This window comes from Musca vetustissima, unplaced genomic scaffold, assembly GCF_032173495.1.
Source record: "Musca vetustissima isolate MV318-11 ecotype Yass unplaced genomic scaffold, APGP_CSIRO_Mvet_v1 utg288038, whole genome shotgun sequence".
Classification (NCBI taxonomy): Eukaryota; Metazoa; Arthropoda; class Insecta; order Diptera; family Muscidae; genus Musca; species Musca vetustissima.
The window spans coordinates 1-25,266 of record NW_026879284.1 but is presented as its reverse complement, the minus strand read 5'-3'; the positions used below and the strand labels follow the sequence as shown (position 1 = coordinate 25,266).

General features: G+C 37.7%; 1 protein-coding gene across 1 annotated transcript; it reads left to right on the top strand.

Moving 5' to 3' along the window:
• Positions 1-1,701: 1,701 nt before the first annotated feature.
• Positions 1,702-18,431, top strand: LOC133324104 (uncharacterized membrane protein DDB_G0293934-like). Its single transcript, XM_061532989.1, has 7 exons — positions 1,702-1,989; positions 3,280-3,413; positions 3,980-5,234; positions 5,293-5,506; positions 12,565-12,707; positions 17,322-17,507; positions 17,583-18,431. Exons 1-7 carry the CDS (start codon positions 1,702-1,704, stop codon positions 18,429-18,431), a joined length of 3,069 nt encoding a protein of 1,022 aa, XP_061388973.1.
• Positions 18,432-25,266: the final 6,835 nt, after the last annotated feature.

Genomic DNA, 25,266 nt, shown 5'->3' with positions numbered 1-25,266 from the left:
TATACCAGACAGGGAGACAGACATACATATGTATGTGCATGGCTTTGCAATAAAGGAAAACATTTGTTATATTAACAGAAAGTTAAGAGCAACAATAACAACAACAACATCAATGGCTAAAAAGAAAATTGCAAATAAGAAAATGTGGCGGCACAACCGACACACACAAACAAAAGATGTGCACATTTCTGTCAAAACAAATTTATCAAATTGGAAATTGCAACAGAAAAAAAAATAGCAAGGCATCAACAAAATCTGACTCCATGACTCCCCAGTGGAAGTGAAAAAGAAGACGAAGAAGAAGACAACAATGATAGTCACGTAACCTATGTCAAATGACACTGAAATGGAAAATGATCATCTTTCATTTCCATTTTTTTTTTCAGTTGTTAGTTTTTGAATTTTTCTATACAATCAAAAGAAACACAACATTTCATTGTTGTAATGATGATACTTGACGTTGTTGTTGTTGTCGTTGCTGTACTCCTGTGGCGGAACGACACTTGCCAAGTGACATCTCTTATTTCAGCTGCACAAGGCAACAGATGTTGACGACGTTGAGGATGATGACAAAGTCTGAAAAGAAAAATATCTGTTTGGGAGAAATTTATTTATTGCAACCGACCGTCGGATCAACCGCACACCTTAATAATACCCACACCTGACGATGATGATGAACCCTGTTGTAATGTGTGATTACAGTTATAGGAAATCATGCGCATCCATCCAATGCGACGAGGATAACCATGCTGATGTTCCCATGATATTTGATTTCGCGTTTTTCTCGTTGTTGTTGTTTATTTTTTTCGTTTTCGATATTTGTGGAAAAAGGGAAATTTTCCAAATGGAAAAATAATGGGATTTCGTTATAACACCTGGCAGAGAGCATAGATCGAATAATGGTTAATTTATTTGGATTTGTGAATTGCAAGAAAAATACCAGGGTTCAGATACAAGAGGGCTATCAGAGCCATAGGCGTGTTATGTTTACAACATGATGAAGAAGTGCACGAAAAAGCGTGGATTTTTAAAGAATATTTTTTGAAGTACCAGCAGACGAAAAAGCGTGGATTTTTTAAAGAAACATTTTCAAGTAGCGTGTATTTTTTAAATAATATTTTTTTGAAGGGCCAACAGACCAAAAAGCGTGGATTTTTTAAAGTATATTTTTTTGAAGGGCCAGCAGACCAAGAAGCGTGGATTTTTTAAAGAATATTTTTTTGAAGGGCCAGCGGACCAAGAATCGTGGGTTTTTTAAAGAATATTTTTTTGAAGAGCCAGCAGACCAAGAAGCGTGGATTTTTTAAAGAATTTTTTTTGAAGGGCCGCGGACCAAGAATCGTGGATTTTTTAAAGAATATTTTTTTGAAGGGCCAGCAGACCAAGAAGCGTGGATTTTTTAAAGAATTTTTTTTGAAGGGCCGCGGACCAAGAATCGTGGATTTTGAAGGGCCTGCAGACCAAGAAATGTGAATTTTTTAAAGAATATTTTTTGAAGTACTAGGATTTTTAAAGAATATATTTAGATCCATAAGTGTGATTTTTTTAAAGAATATATTTTGAGGAGGACCAAACTGATAGCCCACTCCCTTTTGTATTCCTTCCTTAAAATCCTCCCATTTAGTAACCTCTCTATTTTTTCCTTATCTTTTCAGTTTCCTTAACTCTTGTGACCAGTGACGCAGCGACCAGTACCTTATAATGGCCACTTCGATACTTACCGATTGTAGCAGCTTTCAGGGCTCTACAACTAGTTCTTCCAGTGACATGATGACCGGCACCACAGCAGCTTCATCTTGGTGTGCCATACCAACATCAACAAGAATACGCTTAATACGGCTCTTTCGTCCACATACACGTCGTATGCTGGTGACACCCAGTGCCACACCTTCCTATGGGTTTTCAGTAAGAGGTGGCAAGGAATATAATACGGGATTTTTTGTCTCCAATGTGGATCGGAATAGTGAAGCGGAACAGAAGGGTTTGAGGGTAAGTAATAACATTATATTTTTAGAAAAATAATAAGGAATATAGGAAATCTTTTATTCAGCTTGGCTGTATAGGATTTTCTATAGAAAATCTTCAATTCAGTCTGGCTGAATAAGTTTTTCTATAGGAAATCTTCAATTCAACGTGGCTGAATAAGGTTTTCTATAGGAAATCTTCAATTCAGCCTGGCTGAATAAGGTTTTCTATAGGAAACCTTCAATTCAGCCTGGCTGAATAAGGTTTTCTATAGGAAACCTTCAATTCAGCCTGGCTGAATAAGGTTTTCTATAGAAAATCTTCAATTCAGCCTGGCTGAATAAGGTTTTCTATAGGAAATCTTCAATTCAGCCTGGCTGAATAAGGTTTTCTATAGGAAATCTTCAATTCAGCCTGGCTGAATAAGGTTTTCTATAGGAAATCTTCAATTCAGCCTGGTTAAATAAGGTTTTCTATAGGAAATCTTCAATTCAGCTTGGGTGAATGAGTTTTTCTATACGAAATCTTCAATTCAGCCCGACTGAATAAGGTTTTCTTTAAGAAAACTTCAATTCAGCCTGGCTGAATAATGTTATCTATAAGAAATCGTCAATTCAGCTAAGTTGAATTTGTACTTTCTTTTCTAACTAATTTAAATAAAGTCATATCGAAATTATTGAAGCCTCCCACATTTATTACATTAAATCGAACAGTGAAAGTACTTGCGCACTTTAGTGTTCTATTTACGTGTTGACTGAATTCGTTTCAATTCCACACCAACAATATTTTCCCTCTTGAACCCACATAAAAATTGAATTTGTAATGAAGTGGCATGCTTCGAAGCTGGTTGTGTCACCAGTACTCAAAATTTGAATTTTCACTTCAGTCAGTCAGCCAGTCAGCATAACCCATAACCTGATAGATTGTTGTGCTTCTTCAACAGAATCATCATTATCACCTTCTATGGGCAACTCATTCACGTATGGCGAAGAGTGTCTGTACCGCCCGCCGGTACTACACATTCTTTGAATGTTATTGTGACGCTTTAACGCTGGTTGCCGCATACTTGTGTGGCTCCACATGAATTTTAATTAGCGGACAATATTGTTAGCTGCGACGGATACTTTTCGAATTGTATTCTGTATGCATGTTGTTTTGTTTTCAATTTTCTTTTAACGTTTTCGAATGTGGGTCAGTTTTTTGAAATTTGTAATTCATTGATCTTTTATTCTGGGGTTTGTGTGTCACCTATTTATTTATGTTTTTCTCAACAATTAGATTTGGTTTAATAATAATTTACTTTCTATATTTCAGATTGGCGATCAAATATTGCGTATCAATGGATTCAGAATTGATGATGCCATCCACAAGGAGTTCTGTCAACTTGTTACTAGTCAAGATCGTTTGGTGCTTAAAGTGCGCAGTGTGGGCATGTTGCCATCAAAAGAGTATGTATTTTGAGAATTTTGCCAAAAACCTCAATTCAGTCTAGCTGAATTGAAAATTTTCGAGAGAAACTTATATTCAGCCAGGCTGAATTGAAGATTTTCTGTAGAAACTCATATTCATTGAAGTTTTTTTTATAGGAAACACTATTCAGCCAAGCTGAATAGCAGTTTTCCTATAGAAAACACTATTCTGCACTATTCAGGAAACCTTATTCAGCCCGGTTACATGGAAAATTTTACATCGGAATCTATATTCAGCCATGCTGAATTGCAGTTTTCCGATAGAAAACATTATTCAGCCGAGCTGAATTGCAGTTTTCCTATAGAAAACACTAATCAGCCAGACTGAATTGAAGTTTTTTTTTATAGGAAACACTATTCAGCCAAGCTGAATAGCAGTTTTCCTACAGAAAACACTATTCTGCACTATTCAGGAAACCTTATTCAGCCCGGTTACATGGAAAATTTTACATCGGAATCTATATTCAGCCATGCTGAATATAAGTTTTCCTTCTAAATGTATGTCCCAGTGTTACCCTCTTTCATCATTTCATTTTATCTTACAGCACGGATTCCGATAATCTTTCCTGGAATGTGGTGAAAATTCCCAGCATTAGCAGTACCCCATCGGAGTGCTCCTTTCAATCGAGTAGCAGCACAGCGGATCATCCAACTCTACGCAATCGCAATGAACGGGTGGTGAATATTGTACTCAATGTGGCACCCCGAACCAAATTGGGCCTGGGCATATGTAAGGGACCCGAATGGAAACCGGGTATTTTTGTTCAGTTTACCAAGGAAAAAAGTGTGGCCCGTGAGGCTGGACTACGGCCAGGAGATCAAATTTTGACTGTCAATAGCATCGATTTCTCGGATGTGTTGTTCAGCGAGGCAGTGGCCGTTATGAAAAGCTCCAATAAATTGGATATGACCGTACACAAGGGTGCCGGTTGTGATCTATTTCCTGGTGAGTCGAGTGGTTATAACAGTTCGGCTAGTTCCGTGACCGGTGATCAAAGTCCATGTTGGGGTGATGTGAAATCGAAGCGTCTGACATCAGTGAGGGAAGAGACAAATGTCACACCTCCCTCACCACCACATGGCCCGACAATTACAAAACACAATATTTGGAATCAGCAGGGGTTATATGAAAATGAACCTAGATCGAGATCCAAGTCGAATGTAGAACGTTGCATGAAATCCATGGTAAATGATAACACCATGCGTCCCGATGATACCATGAAGAATATGACAAAATCCCATAAAGAGATAAATAAAACCATTATAAAATTATCCGAGAGTGGTACTTCGATAAATAACACTTATGTGGCCACAACGCAACCTTTAACGCAGAGCAATAATAATTCAGATACCACACTACGGCATGCCTCCTTGACAAGTGGTTATAGTGAAAGTGTGTCCAGCAGTGACAATGATTACAATGTAGCCACCCTGACAAAGAACAATCAACAATCAGCTGGTGATATGAAGAGTAGTAACATCCCACCGGTACCACCACCAATTGCCATACAAAATACAAGTGCTCCTAAAATTATGCATCACACAACGAATAATAATCATCATCAGAATGCTTCTCAACATCCTGCATTCAAAGATGCGAATATTAAATTGGGTGGATTGGCTTCCACAATGCAAAGATATGCCACATTGGCCAATTATGTGGCCATAAACGATTTACCCACGTCACCGACAAAACCCAGTGCAGAGAATGAATTATCGACAACATCTGGAGCGAATGCCCAGACTGATAGTTGCAGTTTATCAAATGCCATAACGGAGGAATTGAAGAAACGTAGAGCGGTAAGAATTTGCGAGTTGTATTTTGAAAAATATTCTAAAATTTGTTATTTTTCTTCAGAAACGTCAACCGAATTGTCAGCCATCACAGCGCAGTGATAGCTTGAACAACAATTCGAATTCACCTGGTGAATCGAAATCTTCCACCAAGAGCCATAACACTCACATTGCCACTGATGACCAACACAGTGCTCTCATGAATGAGTTTAAACAGGCCCATAAACGTATGTTCCGAAATGGTTTTAAGGATTCAGAGTCTTCTGAAAATCAAGTGAGTATGTCAGGGAAGAGTTTCGAAAATTAAAATCGGTTTTATGTCCAAAATTCCGAACGATAAAGAAGATGTTGAGAGGGTTTATACCTGGCTTGGTAAAAAGTTAAATGAAGGTTAAAATAAAATTTAAATCAAAATTTACGTTCTACATTATAAAGTTGAATTTATATTAGAAACGAATTTTACCAACAACATTCATTTCGATGTGTATATTGCTCACCTTTGATATACACCCATTTGGTGTTTAAAAATATGAAGGTGAGCGGAGTTTGAATTAAATCGAATTTTCCATTTGCTTAAATCAAACTTGCCTCTTTTGGGCTTATGACAAAACGTTTGTTCCATAAGCCGAGCTTTAAAAAGATTTACAGGCGGGTCGGTCTTGTGCCCAGTTCACCCAATATGAAAAACCATGTTCCGATATGTTGTTTTCAACTTGATCTTTAGATCGAATTCGTGGCCTTCCCCTTCTGCGTGAACCATCACTTGACTCGCATTTATTTGTCTTTTGAGCTGGGGCATCCTCATCCATTCTCACAACATGGCCTAGCCACCGTAGTCGCTGCAGCTCGATACGTCTGACTATGTTGATGACCGAGAATAGCTGTACCATGGTTCATTCGACGGCGATATTCACCGTCTACGCAGATCGGCGGAATTTTTCTCTCAAACTTTCCATTAGCTGCCTCATCTACTTTCGCAAGAACCCATGCTTCAGATCCATACAAGAGCACGGGTAGTATCATCGTCTTGTAGAGTGTGAATTTGGTCTGGCGAGAGGTGGTCTTGTTCGAAAAATCCTTACTCAGATCATAGTAGCATCTATTGGCCAACAGTATTCTTCTCCGGATTTCAAAGCTGATGTTATTAGTTTTGCTTATGGCGGTACCGAGGTATATAGAATCATTCATTAAGTCGAAGCTATAGTTTTCAAGTTTCACAGTTGGTCCGAGTCTACTGGACGTCTTGCGCGTTGATACCATCAACATGGTCTTCTCGCCATTTACTGCCAGTCCCACTTTGGCAGACTCCTTCTCAATTCGTTCAAAAGTTGCTGTTACAGCTCGCAATGTTCGACCCATTATGTCGATGTCATCGATGTCGATGTGTTGTTTGGTGTTCTGATCGCAATTTCGGTTCATATTTGCATCTCGTATGACCTTCTCCAGGTGTCACGCGACAAACTGTCACTTTCTCAGAATCCTCGTTCGGTATTGATATTCTCAGAGAGATCCTTTCCGACTTTAACTGCACGGGTAGTATCAGCGTCTTGTAGAGTGTGAGTTTGGTCTGGCGAGAGGTGGTCTTATTCTTGAATTGCTTACTTAGACCATAGTAGCATCTGTAGGTCAACACTATTCTTCTCCGAATTTCAAAGCTGATGATTTCAAGTTCCACAGTTGGTCCGAGTCTACTAGACGTCTTGTGCGTGGATATCATGAGCTTCTATTATCGCAATTTACGACCAGTCCCCATTTGGCAGTCTTCTTCTCTATTCGTTCGAAGGTGGCTGTTACCGCTCGTAATGTTGGACGCATTATGTCGATGTCAGCAGCGTATGCGGGTAACATGTGTTGTTTGGTACAGAGTATAATTTCTGAAACTTACGACAAACTGTCATCTTGTCTGAATCCTCGTTCGGTATTGAAGGTTATTTCCGACTTTAACTGCTGACCTTGTACCAGTCAAAGTTGTCCTGCACAGCCGTTTTAATTTCGCATAAATGCCGAACACAGATATGGCTTCAAATACCTCTGAGAGGATTGATCTGTCGAATGCGGCTTTATAATCGACGAATAGGTGGAATGTGTCGATGTGTTTTTCGTGGGGTTTTTCCAGGATTTAGCGTAGTGAGAAAATCTGGTCTATGGTGGATCTGCCAGGTCTGAAGCCGAATTGATAAGATACAATAATACACAGCATGCTGGATAGTATTTTATAAGCGATGGGAAGGAGACAAATTCCTCTATACTTGGCACATATCGTCTTGTCTCTTTAATTGTGCACGGGGCACAGGATGCTGAGGTTCCAATCATTGGGCATGCATTCCTCTAGCCAAATTGTACCAATGAACTGGTGCTAACCAGGATCTGACCATCAATCTTGAATAGTTCGCCCAACGGCACCTGCTGCTTTATTATTTTTTAGCCGATTGATTGCTATTCTGACCTCATCTTGGCTAGGTGGTATAGAATCTATACCATAATCTCTTATTGGTTCTGGGGTATCTTCTTCACCACCACTATTTGATACTAGAAGTGCTCCTTCCAGATTCTCAACACGCTATATGTATCTGCCACCAGGTAGGTCTATGTTTATTATAAAGTCCCCACGTATAGTCCTCTAAGTTCAAAAGATGATGAGAGTATAAATCTTTATTAATAAAAGAGTAAAGTTATTGACTGACTGATTGACTGACTCTGTCTGAGTTAAAGATCAACACCCAGACGAAATGGTGTTAGATAAGGCTGGGTTTTTGGGATTTCATTCGGCACGAATTTTGGGTTGAGGGTCAAAAACCGCAAGAACCGCTAGAGCTGGAACACTGAAATTTGGGAATAAGATTACTACTGCTTCATATAAATGAGTTATGTAGGAAGTTAAGGAACCGATCGGGCTGGAATCCTGAAATTGGGAAATATGATCGACCATTGTTAAAATCAAATTTCTTGACTCGAGCTCTCTAGGTTCACCCAAATCCAAATTTCTAAAATTTATTACCACCCAACAAGGTAATAAATTTTAGAAATTTGGATTTGGGTGAACCTATAAAGCTCGAGTCAAGAAATTTGGTGCTAAATGGTAATCACATTTTAACAATGGTCGATTTTGGTCTTTTGATTGATTAGTCCTCCGACATTTGGAGTTTTCCATAAAAAAAGACATAAAGACATATTTAAATATATTCCACATTCGCTAACGAAGTAGCTAGTACTTTGGGTTCGATAATAAGGGTAAAAATACTTTGATACAATAAAAAATTTACCTCGTTTCAGACCTCGAGCCTTTGGGCCATATCGGTTTCAGATAATTTGAGTCGATTCAGAAATGTCTGTCCGTCTGAGAATAATTATTGGAGCGAACAATATTTGTTCCAAATGTTGGGCATTGTAATATTTCTGTCTGTTCTAGAACTGCATTGATCTACTATGGATCCGATATCATAAAGGAAAAATGTTGTTCTAGAACATATTTATATCTTCATTTTAGAAATTCTGAGCCTATGACGTTAGATTCGTATCTGATGTTGTTGTCTGATGTTCACCAGGAATATTCGAAACTCGTTAAATATATGCATTTTTAAAAATCCACTCTTATATACACAGTAAATATAAAAATTCCAATACTTTTCTTAACAATTCTCGTATAACAATCGATGGAAGAATTTCTAGATTTCTCTAACATATTTTACTGATAAGTTTTTATCTAGTTCATATCTAATGACTGACATCATTTTTGAATGTTATGTAACATTCATACAGTTCAAACTGAGTTCCATTCAGAACTGCATCCATAACTGATTTTCGAATAAACTAAATTATTTTATTTTCCATCATACAATATTATTATTATTTCTTTTTTTATATCATTCAAGGTCATCGAAAAAACGATACACATTTACTTCCGCTGTTTTTATAAATGCATTCCCTTATCTATTTCAAGTTCAAATTGTGATTTTCCACCTTTTACATTCACTTTGTCGAGCGGGGGGCAATTAAAAATATATACTTCCGAATTTTATGTAATGTTTTGAGTGATATGCTTTAAATAAAATTTGAACTAAATTACCATTACTAAAAGGTGTACGATATTTGGGGCAATGTGCGATCTAATAAATACGTGTGTCTGTGTGTGTGTATTTGTCTACAGACCTAACCTTTCCTAAGTAAACAAAAATTGACGCGTGTGGCTTAAGCTTTTTTTCATTGTTGCATGAAAGCAATAATGCTCAGCCTGTTGTCAGCGAAGCAATTTATTTGGAAGGTGGAATAGGGATGACGATGTGAAAAATGTAATCGAACTAGTATATTTATAGTATATATAGTATTAATTTAAGCTTTTGCCTCTACTAGTTATTTAAAAGTCCATCCGACGAATCAATATTGCCCTTATAAAAATATTGTATGAAAACCCACGCTTAATGGTGGGAGGGTCATTGAAAAAATATTTTTTGAAAGTCCACGCTTAATGGTGGGAGGGTCATTGAAAAAATATTCTTTGAAAGTCTACGCTTAATGGTGGAGGGTCAATGAAAAAATATTCTTTGAAAATCCACGCTTCTTGGTCTGCTGGTTGTTGAAAAAATATTCGTTAAAAAATCCACGCTTCTTGGTCTGCTGGTCCTTGAAAAAATATTCTTTGAAAATCCACGCTACTTGGTCTGCTGGTTGTTGAAAAAATATTCGTTAAAAAATCCACGCTTCTTGGTCTGCTGGTTCCTGAAAAATATTCTTTAAAAAATCCACGATTCTTTGTCTGCTGGTCCTTAAAAAAATATGCTTTAAAAAATCCACGCTTCTTGGTCTGCTGGTTCTTGAAAATATATTCTTTAAAAAATCCACGCTTCTTGGTCTGCTGGTTCTTGAAAATATATTCTTTAGAAATCCACGCTTCTTGGTCTGCTGGTCCTTGAAAAAATATTCTTTAAAAAATCCACGCTTCTTGGTGTGCTGGTTCTTGAAAAAATATTCTTTAGAAATCCACGCTTCTTGGTCTGCTGGTTCTTGAAAATATATTCTTTAGAAATCCACGCTTCTTGGTCTGCTGGTTCTTGAAAATATATTCTTTAGAAATCCACGCTTCTTGGTCTGCTGGTCCTTGAAAAAATATTCTTTAAAAAAATCCATGCTTCTTGGTCTGCTGGTCCTTGAAAAAATATTCTTTAAAAAATCCACGCTTCTTGGTCTGCTGGTTCTTGAAAAAATATTCTTTACAAACATCCACGCTTCTTGGTCTGCTGGTTCTTGAAAAAATATTCTTTACAAACATCCACGCTTCTTGGTCTGCTGGTTCTTGAAAAAATATTCTTTAAAAAAAATCCACGCTTCTTGGTCTGCTGGTTCTTGAAAATATATTCTTTAGAAATCCACGCTTCTTGGTCTGCTGGTCCTTGAAAAAATATTCTTTAGAAAAATCCACGCTTTTTGGTCTGCTGGTCCTTGAAAAAATATTCTTTAAAAAATCCACGCTTCTTTGGTTGCTGGTCCTTAAAAAAATATTCTTTAAAAATCCGCCCTTCTTGGTCTGCTGGTTCTTGAAAAAATGTTCTTTGGAAATCCACGCGTCTTGGCCTGCTGGTCCTTGAAAAAATGTGCTTTAAAAAATCCACGCTTCTTGTTCTGCTGGTCCTTGAAAAAATATTCTTTAAAAAATCCACGCTTTTTGGTCTGCTGGTACTTGAAAAAAATGTTCTTTAAAAAAATCACGCTTATAGGCCTTGAAAAATATTCTCTAAAAAATTCAAGCTCTTTGATGGTATGGTCTTTAAAAATAAACGCCTATTATATATAAAATATTTAATTTCGTGAACAAATGCAATTGGCGCCCAACATGAGTCCTTCATATTCAATTTAAAAATTAATAGTTTTTCGTACCTAACGTTAATATGTCCCTGAGGTGTATTGCGTGGCCCTTAGGGATATATAAAATATGAATGGCGACCAACGGAAATATTCATATCCCTTGCCAAATAAATTGAAAGCAAATAGTTTTCCAGATCGAATGAGAAAAACATAATCTGACAACAGTTTCATTCAAAAATAACGTTATCATAATGGCGCCCAACGTTGCCATAACAAAAACAAATTGCATTGAATTCTTGGTTTTAGTCGATTCCAAGTCATTGCTAATAGGAACAAACTTACAGTTTTTCATAATGGCGCCCAACATATCAATTAAAAAATAACGTTATCTCACAATGGCGTCCAACGTTGCCATAACAAAAACAAATTAAATTGAATTCTGAGTTTTAGTCGATCCCAGTGCAGTGCTAATAGGAACAAAATTGATATTTTCAATAATGGCGCCCAACGTAAAAACAATTCCGAAATATATGCCATTTAATCAAATTTTATTATAACCCGAATGGGGAATTGACAATCTCCAATTATTTAAATGATCCATGTTTTTAAATCCCCAATTTTGGGTATTTCGAAAACACCACCTTCATCGCCAACCCTATCTCGCTGAGGGACAAATATGTAGTTTGTAGCAAGTGCCACTAAAAGCTGTAGAGTTGGCAATAACCAACAATTAATTGACAGTTTGGTATTAGGAAAGCTTTTGTGTTGTTGTTGCGTGTTGTCTCTGCCGATCCGATCGCGTATTTTTTGTTATTTGAATTAAATAACAGATGTTGAATTGCGTTATCACACATTTTTTTTTGAAACGCTTCGTGCTATTAATAAACAAAAATTTGTGATGTCAGATAATATAATAATAACAGGATATTTTATTATTACCACCTGGGACCCTAACAAGATTCTATCCCGAACCATCAGACATTGAGTCATTCCTTTTTTTTTGTATAACCTTATCTTATCTCTCCTGTTTTAACAACTTGTGTCCGGAGTATGGGTACCCTGTGGTATAAACAAAACCTATTACCAACACCTCTGCACCATCAGCAGCAATCTGGTCGTACCTCTCTCACTCTCGTCATTTTGATAAAAAAACCAAACAATATTTTTTCCGAGGTGTAGAGCAAATTAACAACTTCGAACAAAACACAAAAACAATAGATATAATTAACAATTATTTATTTCTGTTCGAAACGTTGAAGTGTAAGGAGTTGTGTCCGCTAGTTAGTTAGTTGCCAATACCTCGCAGGTGATAGTGACTGACGTTTGGTTGGTTTGTCATTCACCCAAACCAATTCAATTAAATTTAAATTTGAAAAAGAAAAGCTACACCAACGAAAGATCGTAACAAAACAAAATACCAACAAAAACAAGTGTAACGACACCATCAGTAGAGAAAAAAAAACGTTAAATTAAGATACCAGTGATAGTGGAAGAAGCAGAGGTAACAACAAAATGCAAAACTCCATTGATAATGAAGCTACAACAACATCCACTCCAACAACGACAACAGCGGCAGCAACATCGCCAGCTGCCGTCAGCACCACCACCACAACGCTGGTGCATGCTACAATGAAACCCGCACGCAGTGGAAAATGTTTGGTTACGTTCAGTACCTATGAGGTATGTGTCTGAAGGGGTTTAGCAATACCCCTTTTGTTTACCGGCAAAACTGTAAAAATAACAATAATAACAACAACATGAAGAACAACAGTCGGTTGCAAAAGTCAGCTTGTTGTTGATAATTTTTTAGTTGCTAATTACTTTTTTGCTATGATTCAACATTGTTTGTTTATGTTTTGTTGTTTTTTTATTGTTTGTATTTAATATTTATCTTATCAACAAGAAGCAATCACACACAAAAACAATCACTGGTCTAGACAAACAACAAAACGAAGAAAGTTAATATAAATTAAATATAAAAAATATATTGTCAATATTGAAAAAAAAATGTTGGAATCGATATGGCCTGATTTGTGAGACATAAACATTGTCAAATCGATGAGGACTTACAATGACTTATCGGGTTTGAAACATGATATAGCAACTTCCGGGACTAATAGATTCATATTTGGCTCGATTTTGAGCATAGTCGTTCTAGGCTCAATTTTGAACAATGTTACCACAATTTCACGAAATTAACATTAAATTCTGTACGCTATGCTCAATTTCGGCCTTTACCACGGATCGTTATAAATATCGGAGCTATATCTAAATCTGAACCGATTTTCACAAATTTCAATAGTGTTAGTCCTTCGACCAAATAAATAAGAAAGAATTATTTAAAAGGTGTAAAAACGTCGCTAAGTTGGACCGGGTTGTATTCACCAAGAAGCCGATATATCACTTTCATGAGAAAATTCGGTTACAAAATTGTTAATACCGAATATGAAGCCCAGCTTTTATGTTGGGTTATACCAAAACTTTTATCTATAAAAAAACAAATTACCACCAAAAATACCGAATTTTGGGTGGTATCATTATATGGGGACTACGCCAAAACATGAGCAAATGTTGATCTTTTTTTCGTGGCCCACGTCAATTTAAAATAGCAAAATATAGCAGATTCTGTTGAAAACGCGTTTTTAATTCCCAAAATACTGAATAATAAGGGTATGGTTACAATGGAGCTTCCGGTACGAAGATTTGATATCCAATGAGAACTTAAAGTATTAAAATACAGCCCACCATAATACCGAATATTTCGGGGTGCCCCATTTGCAATACCAACCATACTTGAGCTAGAAGCTCTAACTCAAATGGACAGACAATGGACACGGATACATTTTATTTTTTATTTTAAAAATGTCGATCCTTTGTGGGGGAGGTACCAGAAGGAGTGTTTCCCATGTTCGGATTTGATCTAGGCTTAGTAAATATTCCGTTCGCCTGATATTGGATCGACAAATATTGAAATGAGCGGACCAATGGGTCCCATCTTCGGACATGATCTAGGCTTGGTAATGATAATAGGCTGTGCAATGTTTGATTCAAATCGAATTGTTCGCATGATATTATTAAAACATTTTTTAGGAAAATTTTGACCATTTTGTTGGGGAGGTGCCAGAAGGAATGGACAGATATTCCTCATCATCAAACTTGAACTAAGTTTTGTAAAAATACTACGATGTGCAACGTTTGCATGAAATCGGATACTCCCTTCCAAAGTTATCGTGCGCACCAGCCGACCAGAGAGACGAACGCACGGACATTTGAAAATCGACTCCAAATTGTCTGAATCGGATTTAGTCTAAAGAAGCAAATATTCCGATGAGGCACATTTTTACCGTATCGAAGTGTATATACCCTCATTAGCCATAGACTGAGGGTATAATCATTAGCCATAAGGCTGAGTGTATAAAATGCACTTCGCTTCTGTTCATATCTTTAGATAAGCACAAATAGTGTTAAAGTTGGAAATAGTTGTGATATAAATGAAATGTCGATCCGTCTGTCCATGTTAAATTGTAAACAAAGTACAGGTCGCATTTATGATCCGAATTGGATGAAATTTGGCATAGCTCATTTGTTTGGCCCAAGGACGAACCCTATTGAAATTGGGAAAAATCGGTTCAGATTTAGATATAGCTCCCATAGTAGTGTTGGCGGGTTATTTGGGATACCATTTCTATTTTGTTTTTGCAAAATAGTCAGGCTTAATCCCAGTTTGTTGTTTTTATAAAAAACAACTATTTATTAGTGGGGAATGTATGGCATTGTCCGCCGAGGGGTAAGGCAGGGAAGACTATAGTTTCGGATCTCGCCACTGATCCTCATCAGTTCCCTTAGTTTTTTGTTGGGATATTCTCCCCAGAAGCTATTAATAGCTTCTTTACAAAAAACCTTTCAAACCCAAATGTCTCTTGTGACAATTCGAAGTTCTTACGTTACCAGCGATACGACCCCAATGAGAAGTTCGTTTCGTTGGCGCCTGACTTCGTGGTCAACAAGGCATTTACAGACAACTACATTACAGTTCCCACTGCTATGTGTCGTCACTTTGTGACGAATGCACATAACGTTGTTGTTGGTATTGCTAGTTAAAGCAATAAACCAAACAGTATGACCGTGCCTCGTCTACAACTTCAGTAGTGTTGGCGGGTTATTTGGGATACCATTTCTATTTTGTTTTTGCAAAATAGCCAGGCTTAATCCCAGTTTGTTGTTTTTATAAAAAACAACTATTTATTAGTGGGGAATGTATGGCATTGTCCGCCGAGGGGTAAGGCAGGGAAGACTATAGTTTCGGATCTCGCCACTGATCCTCATCAGTTCCCTTAGTTTTTTGTTGGGATATTCTCCCCAGAAGCTATTAATAGCTTCTTTACAAAAAACCTTTCAAACCCAAATGTCTCTTGTGACAATTCGAAGTTCTTACGTTACCAGCGATACGACCGCAATGAGAAGTTCGTTTCGTTGGCGCCTGACTTCGTGGTCAACAAGGCATTTACAGACAACTACATTACAGTTCCCACTGCTATGTGTCGTCACTTTGTGACGAATGCACATAACGTTGTTGTTGGTATCGCTAGTTAAAGCAATAAACCAAACAGTATGACCGTGCCTCGTCTACAACTTCAGTAGTGTTGGCGGGTTATTTGGGATACCATTTCTATTTTGTTTTTGCAAAATAGTCAGGCTTAATCCCAGTTTGTTGTTTTTATAAAAAACAACTATTTATTAGTGGGGAATGTATGGCATTGTCCGCCGAGGGGTAAGGTAGGGAAGACTATAGTTTCGGATCTCGCCACTGATCCTCATCAGTTCCCTTAGTTTTTTGTTGGGATATTCTCCCCAGAAGCTATTAATAGCTTCTTTACAAAAAACCTTTCAAACCCAAATGTCTCTTGTGACAATTCGAAGTTCTTACGTTACCAGCGATACGACCCCAATGAGAAGTTCGTTTCGTTGGCGCCTGACTTCGTGGTCAACAAGGCATTTACAGACAACTGCCTGCCTTACCCCTCGGCGGACAATGCCATACATTCCCCACTAATAAATAGTTGTTTTTTATAAAAACAACAAACTGGGATTAAGCCTGACTATTTTGCAAAAACAAAATAGCTCCCATATATATTTTCATCCGATTTAAGGGAAATGGTGTACCAAAGTCCTTATATATCTTTCGATTTGCACGAAATTTGGCATAGCGTACTGAATTAAGTCTAGAATGATGTGCGCCATGCCCCCATATATATATACGATTTTAGGTAATTGGTGCACCAAAGTCTCTGAAAATCATTCGATTTGCTCGAAATTTGTCATAGCGTACTGAATTACTGTTAAGTTTCGTGAAAGTCGGTTCAAATTTAGATGGTTCTCCCATATACATTTTCGACCAATTTTATGTAATTGGTGCACCAAAGTCCAAATATCTTTAGATTTGCACGAATTTTGGTATAAGGTACTGAATTAAGTCTAGAATGATGTTGCTAAGCTTCGTGAAAAGATCCATAGCTAGGCCGATTGACACAACGTACTGAAGTAATATAAATTATTCTCTGGCAAGTTTCCCTGAAATCGGTTCAGATATAGATATATAACAAACACGCGACGTCTGTTAGGATACATATATAGAATATACCCAAAGTGGTGAAGTGTATCATATAGTCGGCCCAGTCTGACTTTACTTCTCTTCTTACTGGTTTGTTTTGAAAAATAGTTTCTTTCTTATGATTATAAGAATTTTTGCTTGTATTCAAAGCGAGGTACATGTACAATATGGTAAAAAATTGACTATGAATGAAATTATGAAAATAATCATTAACATTTTTTCTGTGTATAGTTCCTGCCCACTTCAGATATTTTGAAGGTCATTGCTTTATTTTGAATTTAATGTGACTGTAAGTTGCTAGTTGGAGTTTTCGGAGAGAAGAAAATACTTTTCGTATGCCTATTAATAGTGTACAAGTTCCGATACAGACGTATGGACTTGTAGGGGGAATGTCTATGTAAAAACATAGACATTGAAAAGGGTCGTGGGCCGATGGTTCGTGGTCAACAAGGCATTTACAGACAACTACAATATTTAAACACCGATTTTACAACCAAAATACATAATATCAAGATTTCATCACAAAATTAAAATTAGTTTTCTTAAAGAAAATATTAACATTTTAATGATTTCAATATTCTTCCTTTTCGAATTAAAAATATTTTACTTTCTTTTGCATTTTAATATTTAAATTTGTATGTATTAAATTTTATAATCCGATTTGAATATTTATTTATTAATAGGACCGCCAAGAAGCTCTAAAACGTACAACGATGATGGATGACCCAACGACGTATCGTGCAAAGGGTACCAAACTGCCGAGTAAAATTGAGACAGTGGAAAATACAAAAGAAAAGACACAACTGCATGAAAGTAACAGCAACAATAACAATAATAATAACAACATCAGTCATATACCAAAACCACCGGTAAATAATTTAATTTTAACAATTAATCATCCACTTATCTACCTTGTGTTTTGTTTGCCTTTTCTTTCCATTTAGCCCATGCAGTTGATGTCACCGCCATCGAATAACAACAGCAACAATCTAAAAACCCAACCGTTTTCACAAAAATCCCAGGCCTTTAATTCATCCAAATCATCTTCGACGTCTTTGTATTCTAATGAATCATCTTCCAGTGTTACGCTAAGATCATCAACATCATCTTCAAATGGTGCGGCCAGTGAATCTTCCCTTTATCGTAATTCTAATCGGAATACAACCTCTGTCCCATGTCCCCCCACCAGTCAAAATCGTCAAACTCTACGATTGGGTACCGTTACCATTGGAGAATATCATCAGCCGGGTGCTCGTAAAGAACCGGAAAAGTTTGATTTTATTAGTTCAACAATAAAACGTAATGATGGTGATCCCGCAACATCAGCAGCAAATGGAGCATATCACCATGAAACGCTACAAAGTGAATTGCACAGCACCCTGTCAAGGTCAAAATTGAAAAAGACAAATGGTTCGGTGTTGGAACATCAGCGTAATTGTCCACTACATCAAAGTCAACAACAAATGCAACAGCAGAATCAGCACCAGAATCACCATCAACAACAACATAATCACCATAATCAACATCAACATTCGTCCCAACATCACCATCCATCGCAACAATATGAATATCAAAATGTCAATTTCAATAATACCTACAGTGTATCCGAGATGGCAAATAAATTGCAAAAGACCTCCATCAATGGTGCTGGTGGTGGCGGTGGTTCTAATAACACCCCATCTGGCACTGGCACCACCCCTAGTGTCGGTGGTATTTTAAAGAATGGCAATCGCAACAGTTCGTCCAACGGCAGTAGTAATAAATCCACTGAAAAATCCATTAAATTTGGTTAAGTGGTTGGAGGTGGCCGATGGTGCTCCATGCAAACTGTCACAAAATCCGAACGCGAATTTATTGCAATATTTTTTCATAGTTTTTATGTTGTTGTGTATATTATAGCATACAGAGTTATTAATATTATTATTATTTATATGTAGAGGTGCAACGCAATGGATAGAGGGGTATTATGCTTGGCTTAGGTTTAGTATCATTGTTATCAAAAACGTATGGAAAGATAGTGAGGGTCCTAAAATATGTTTAAACAGGAAAGTACTTTTCAAACTGTCGGACCCATTTGTTCGCTCTTTTTTTCTTTGATTCCTTTAGTATACCCAATGATGACAATGATCCTAAATCTGTCCAAGCATAACCCTCTTCATTAGACTTGCACCCTTATAATTTGATGTAATTTTTATAATTGCATGTATTTTATTTAGCTATAAGCAATACAAAAATGTGCTTCTATATTATATGCGATATATACCTACTGCATTTTGTATATACATATTTATGTTAATGTGCAATAAAATGTATAATCTAAAAAAAATTATGTGTGTTTTCACTAAGTAGAATATTGTAAAAGAAAAGTTACTACTTGGAAAATTTTACATATTTTGATAACGTTGAGTATGCAAATATTCGAACTCTACTGCATTAATGAATATCGAAGTCTGTAATTTTGTATATGTGTTTGTTTTTAATTTAAGAACTATTCAAAACCTGATGCTGGTCAAGAGCATACACCATTAGTACAATTTGGCTAGAGGAATGTATGCCCAATGATTGGAACCTCAGCATCCTGTTTCCCGTGCACAAAAAAAGGAGACAAGACGATATGTGCCAACTATAGGGGAATATGTCTCCTTCCCATCGCATATAAAGTGCTATTCAGTGTGCTGTGTGAACGACTGAAGCTAATGGTCAATGACTATAAAGCCGCATTCGACAGCCATATCCGTTCAGAGGTTTTTAAAGTCATGTCTGTATTCGGCATCACCGCAAAATTAATACGGCTGTGCAGGATAACTTTAACTGGCACAAGACACAGCATAGCAGTCCGGAAGGACCTCTCGGAGCCCTTTAATACCGAACGGCGATTCAACCAAGGTGACGTTCTGTCGTGTGATCATTTTAACATCTAGCTGGAAAGGGTCATACGAGAGGCGATGGGGTACTGAAACGGCACTCTGTACACCAAACAACATATGTTACTCGCCTACGCCGATGATATCGACATAATAAGTGGAACATAGAGAGCGGCAACAGCCATCTTTGAACACATTGAGAAGTGCCAGATCCACTTCTGGTGAGAAGACGAAGCTGATGGTATCAACGTACAAGACGTCCAGTAAACTCGGGCCAACTGTGGAACTTGAGAACTGCAGCTTCGAGGTAGTTGAAGATTTTATATACATCGGCACCGTCATATATAAAACTAATGACATGAGTTTTGAAATCTGGAGTAGAATAGTGTTGGCCAACAGATGCTACTATGGCCTGAGTAAGCAATTCAAGAGAAATGCCACCTCTCGCCAGACCAAACTCACACTCTACGCTGATACTACCCGTGCTGTTATATGGATCTGAAGCACGGGTACTTGCGCAAGCAGATGAGATAGTTTTTGGAGTGCTTGAGAGAAAAATTTTCCGAAAGATCTATGGGCCGACGGACCAAACTCACACTCTACGCTGATACTACCCGTGCTGTTATATGGATCTGAAGCACGGGTACTTGCGCAAGCAGATGAGGTAGTTCTTGGAGTGCTTGAGAGAAAAATTCTCCAAAAGATCTATGGGCCGATCTATTGCCTCTCGTATGACCCTGCGTCGACGGTGAATATCGCCGTCGAATGAACCATGTGTTGTATCATCTAGTCTCGGTCATCGACGTACTGAGCTGCAGCGACTTCGTTGGCTTGGTTATGTTGTGAGAATGGATGAGGATGGCCACCGTTTGAAAAGGCGTAAAAAAACGAGCCAAGTGATCGATCACATAGAAGGGGCGAGCCACGAATTCGATGGAAATATCAAGTGGAAGACGACATCTCGGATCATGGTCTTTCAAATTGGAAGAGCTGCGCACAAGACCGACGCGCCTGAAACCCATTTTAAAGCTTGGCTTATTGAGCAAATGTTCTGTTACAAGCCTGCTAAGTATTTGAAATATTTCCTTCGTCGCGAATCTGCAAGAAACTCCAAATAACCGAAATTTGGTATGTTCCCATACTCCAGGAATCTACTACTGGCCGATCTACTACAGTAGCCAAGGTTTTTGGAGTCCCTATTGCTTCTGTCCCTGATACAGCATTTCGTTCTTGCTAACAATGTAGCACAACGTGTAGCACAACATGTAGCACAACGACGGATTTGCAAGAAATTACTTCCGATTTTGCGAAAGGCCTCACTTAGCGACGACCACATGAACGGACCATTGTGGCAGCCTTAGACCTTAGACAAACTCCACCATTCCCAGTGATACCAACTACCCTAATGGTTGGCAATCCTTCGTTGAGTTGCGTAGCCAAAAATTCAAATATCGCAAGATCAAAATGGGAACAACGCAACGCATTTTGTTCAATATATATATATATATGTATATATATGTGGAAACACTCCATTATTCTACCAAATGTCCCTGTGGTTGTTGTTGTAGCAGTTTATATGAATGTTGTTATTCCATTTGATTGAATCAGGTTCTGTCTACAAGTTAAGATATGCAGCTACTTCCAGTGGCTGCAACCATACATCTTCTGTAGTAAGTCGGGTAGATTTAGAAGGACAATTGAATAAACGCTGGCCATCTATCCGTACCCAACGAATTGAGACGACTTCTCCGCAGTCCATGTGGTGAATAATGTCCTCAACCTCACACATATGTCCTCAACAATAGGATCCGACGCCTGATCGTACAATCATTGGCATATGTTACGATCTCGATGCCGTTCGGAGGGGGTGTAATACCGGAAAAGTAGAGGCTAAACAGTTTCGGGAACTGTGACACTATTCCCTTATTCTGGTCTGGGCATCGTCATTTACCGTGCAGAACGTGGAGCTATCAATTTGCTCCGCCAGCACGGTTCCTCTCTGGAAATTCCCTTGTACGATACGGTTATTGCCCTCCAATAGGAATCTAATGTTAGGTAAATAACGCGGTTCACAGCTATTAATCGGCGGTATGTACACTTCCACCTTTGTAGTAACATATTTGACTGGTACCCCCATGCATTCCATGTATGGGTCACTAGAGTCAATCTAAAGGGAAATAGTCCTGTATTGAAGGGAGTGGTGCATAAGTGTGGACGTCTCATCTCACCAATTTCAATATTTCGGATAATTAAATAAATATATTTTGTCTGGAATAAATCAATACATATTTACTTCTTAACTGTTTCTGAAACAGTATACCTTGCATTTCTAATCATTATATTTTTATTAATTTATTTCGTGTTCGACTTTTTTGTTACAAAAATTTTTATATTTTTAATAATTAATTTTCCCTTTGAGGTCTTATTAAAAAAATAAATAAAAAATCTCAAAATATGGCCAGCAATAATATACAGAAAATTGTACAAAACAATTTTCATTTGAATGTGAGTATGGACCAGCTAAAATTTAAGAAAAAAAATCAGATTCTAAAATTCAATTCAATTCCTACAGCCCTGGGTACTATCGAAAAATACCAATGAGATTGTCAATACCTACATACAAAAGATCTATAAACAAATGCCGTTTACGTTTAGGAAGGGTAACATGAGGGTACCTTGTGAATGTATTATGAGTAATGAGGTTCTATTTACAGATCATAAGCCCCCCAAAATAGCTGCCGAACGTCCCGAAAACAAAGCTCCCATACGAACCTTTAAATCACAACAAATGACGGAACAACAGGACACAAAAATAATACCACAAACAACGAACGTACCCGTGAAGAAATCTGCCCGCTCCAAGCCCCCAAAACTTAATCACGAACGTCTGATGCAAATATTGGGTTTGAGAAATCAAAATAACCAACAAATTCGTAAGAAAAGTACGGCTACCATCAATACGGTTCTCAATCAAAAGAAACCCATAAAATCTCCCAATTTAAAAATATATGGTTCGAGACGTTATGGTTCCAGTGCTAGTAGTTCCCGTTCAAGTCTCTTCCGCAGGCATGAGGATAAGCGTCGTAAACACCAGTCCTCCTTTCAAACCCAATTGAATATTATGGCTCGTTCATATCATAGTGGTGGTCACCTACATGATTCCATTGCCAAATGTTTAATGCCGCTGCGAAATCAATATGTCAAGGGAAATTTGGGTTCACTACCCGAAGCAATGAGGGTCAGTTCGTCGATACAAAATGATCTAATGACAATTGATGATGTTTTGCGTAATCGTATCTCAGTGAATGGTGGGAGGAAGCTAAATGATGTATCACATATGAAAATCATATTGGAACCGACTGATCGTCTTAAGACCTGGAAACATCCACCACCATTGGAGAAGTTTCCAATTCACAATATAAATGAATTGTTGGCCAAGTCGAGTAACAAACAAATGAAGGTTCCTGCCGAGAAGCCTAGCCTTAGTAGAAGTCGTTTGAATCTTTTCAAATATTCTTCATCAAATGATTCGGAATTTAGAAATCTAGAATTGAAAGAATGGCATAGACGTAATCGCATGAAGAAATTGGGACTTATTAAAGATCCCATAAAACCTACCGGGAATAACAATTCAAAAAATGTGGAGGGAGGTAAATTAAGGGCGACTCAAAATACAAATCTGTGTGATGCAAATGTTTCTGATTTGAACAATTGCTGTAACGTTGGGCGCCATTTTACTTATCATGATACAAGTACAAAAATGATGGTGAAACCCCAAGAACGCAAAATTGCCTCTTCAAAATATGGAAATATAAAATCATCAAGTGCTGTAAAAAGTAGTCCTTCCCCTACCGATGTTATAGTTAGTCCCTCATCGTCGGAATCCTCAACATTCCCAGTTCGTTTAAATGTACCATTGACAGCAGTGAATTTAAATGCCATGCTGGCAAACAAACGTTTCGATCGCAACAATAGTCTATCAATGGCAAAATATTAATGAAATAAATTGACAATTGTTTGGAATGTGTACCCTAGGATCTGAAATTTGTCTGTAGTGAATGATTAATTAGATGCTCGTAAAAAATTAAATGTTTCCAAGGAAATTGTTGTGATTTTTATAATGCTGTGAAATATGGATTATAGACCTAACTTTATTATAATAAAATATTTGTTAGAAAACTAATGTTAAAAATAGTTTGCTTTTATAGAATACAAACGAAATCGAGGGATTTGGTTTTTATAAAGCCCATTTGGGCTGTATAGAGAGAGACCATTGGTCTTTATAAAGCCCATTTGGGGTGTATAGAGACCATTGGTCTTTATAAAGCCCATTTGGGCTGTATAGAGACCATTGGTCTTTATAAAGCCCCTATTGGGCTGTATAGAGACCATTGGTCTTTATAAAGCCCCTATTGGGCTGTATAGAGACCATTGGTCTTTATAAAGCCCCTATTGGGCTGTATAGAGACCATTGGTCTTTATAAAGCCCCTATTGGGCTGTATAGAGACCATTGGTCTTTATAAAGCCCCTATTGGGCTGTATAGAGACCATTGGTCTTTATAAAGCCCCTATTGGGCTGTATAGAGACCATTGGTCTGTATAAAGACCAATGGTCTTTATAAAGCCCCTATTGGGCTGTATAGAGACCATTGGTCTTTATAAAGCCCCTATTGGGCTGTATAGAGACCATTGGTCTTTATAAAGCCCCTATTGGGCTGTATAGAGACCATTGGTCTTTATAAAGCCCCTATTGGGCTGTATAGAGACCATTGGTCTTTATAAAGCCCCTATTGGGCTGTATAGAGACCATTGGTCTTTATAAAGCCCCTATTGGGCTGTATAGAGACCATTGGTCTTTATAAAGCCCCTATTGGGCTGTATATTGGGCTGTAGAGACCATTGGTCTTTATAAAGCCCCTATTGGGCTGTATAGAGACCATTGGTCTTTATAAAGCCCCTATTGGGCTGTATAGAGACCATTGGTCTTTATAAAGCCCCTATTGGGCTGTATAGAGACCATTGGTCTTTATAAAGCCCCTATTGGGCTGTATAGAGACCATTGGTCTTTATAAAGCCCCTATTGGGCTGTATAGAGACCATTGGTCTTTATAAAGCCCCTATTGGGCTGTATAGAGACCATTGGTCTTTATAAAGCCCCTATTGGGCTGTATAGAGACCATTGGTCTTTATAAAGCCCCTATTGGGCTGTATAGAGACCATTGGTCTTTATAAAGCCCCTATTGGGCTGTATAGAGACCATTGGTCTTTATAAAGCCCCTATTGGGCTGTATAGAGACCATTGGTCTTTATAAAGCCCCTATTGGGCTGTATAGAGACCATTGGTCTTTATAAAGCCCCTATGGGCTGTATAGAGACCATTGGTCTTTATAAAGCCCCTATGGGCTGTATAGAGACCATTGGTCTTTATAAAGCCCCTATGGGCTGTATAGAGACCATTGGTCTTTATAAAGCCCCTATGGGCTGTATAGAGACCATTGGTCTTTATAAAGCCCCTATGGGCTGTATAGAGACCATTGGTCTTTATAAAGCCCCTATGGGCTGTATAGAGACCATTGGTCTTTATAAAGCCCCTATGGGCTGTATAGAGACCATTGGTCTTTATAAAGCCCCTATGGGCTGTATAGAGATAGAGACCATTGGTCTTTATAAAGCCCCTATGGGCTGTATAGAGACCATTGGTCTTTATAAAGCCCCTATGGGCTGTATAGAGACCATTGGTCTTTATAAAGCCCCTATGGGCTG

Coding starts and splice junctions, on each gene's coding strand:
- LOC133324104 (XM_061532989.1), top strand. CDS start 1,702: ATGGCCACTTCGATACTTACCGATTGTAGCAGCTTTCAGGGCTCTACA. Junction 3,414..3,979: donor GGCATGTTGCCATCAAAAGA/GTATGTATTTTG, acceptor TTTATCTTACAG/CACGGATTCCGATAATCTTT. Junction 5,235..5,292: donor AATTGAAGAAACGTAGAGCG/GTAAGAATTTGC, acceptor ATTTTTCTTCAG/AAACGTCAACCGAATTGTCA.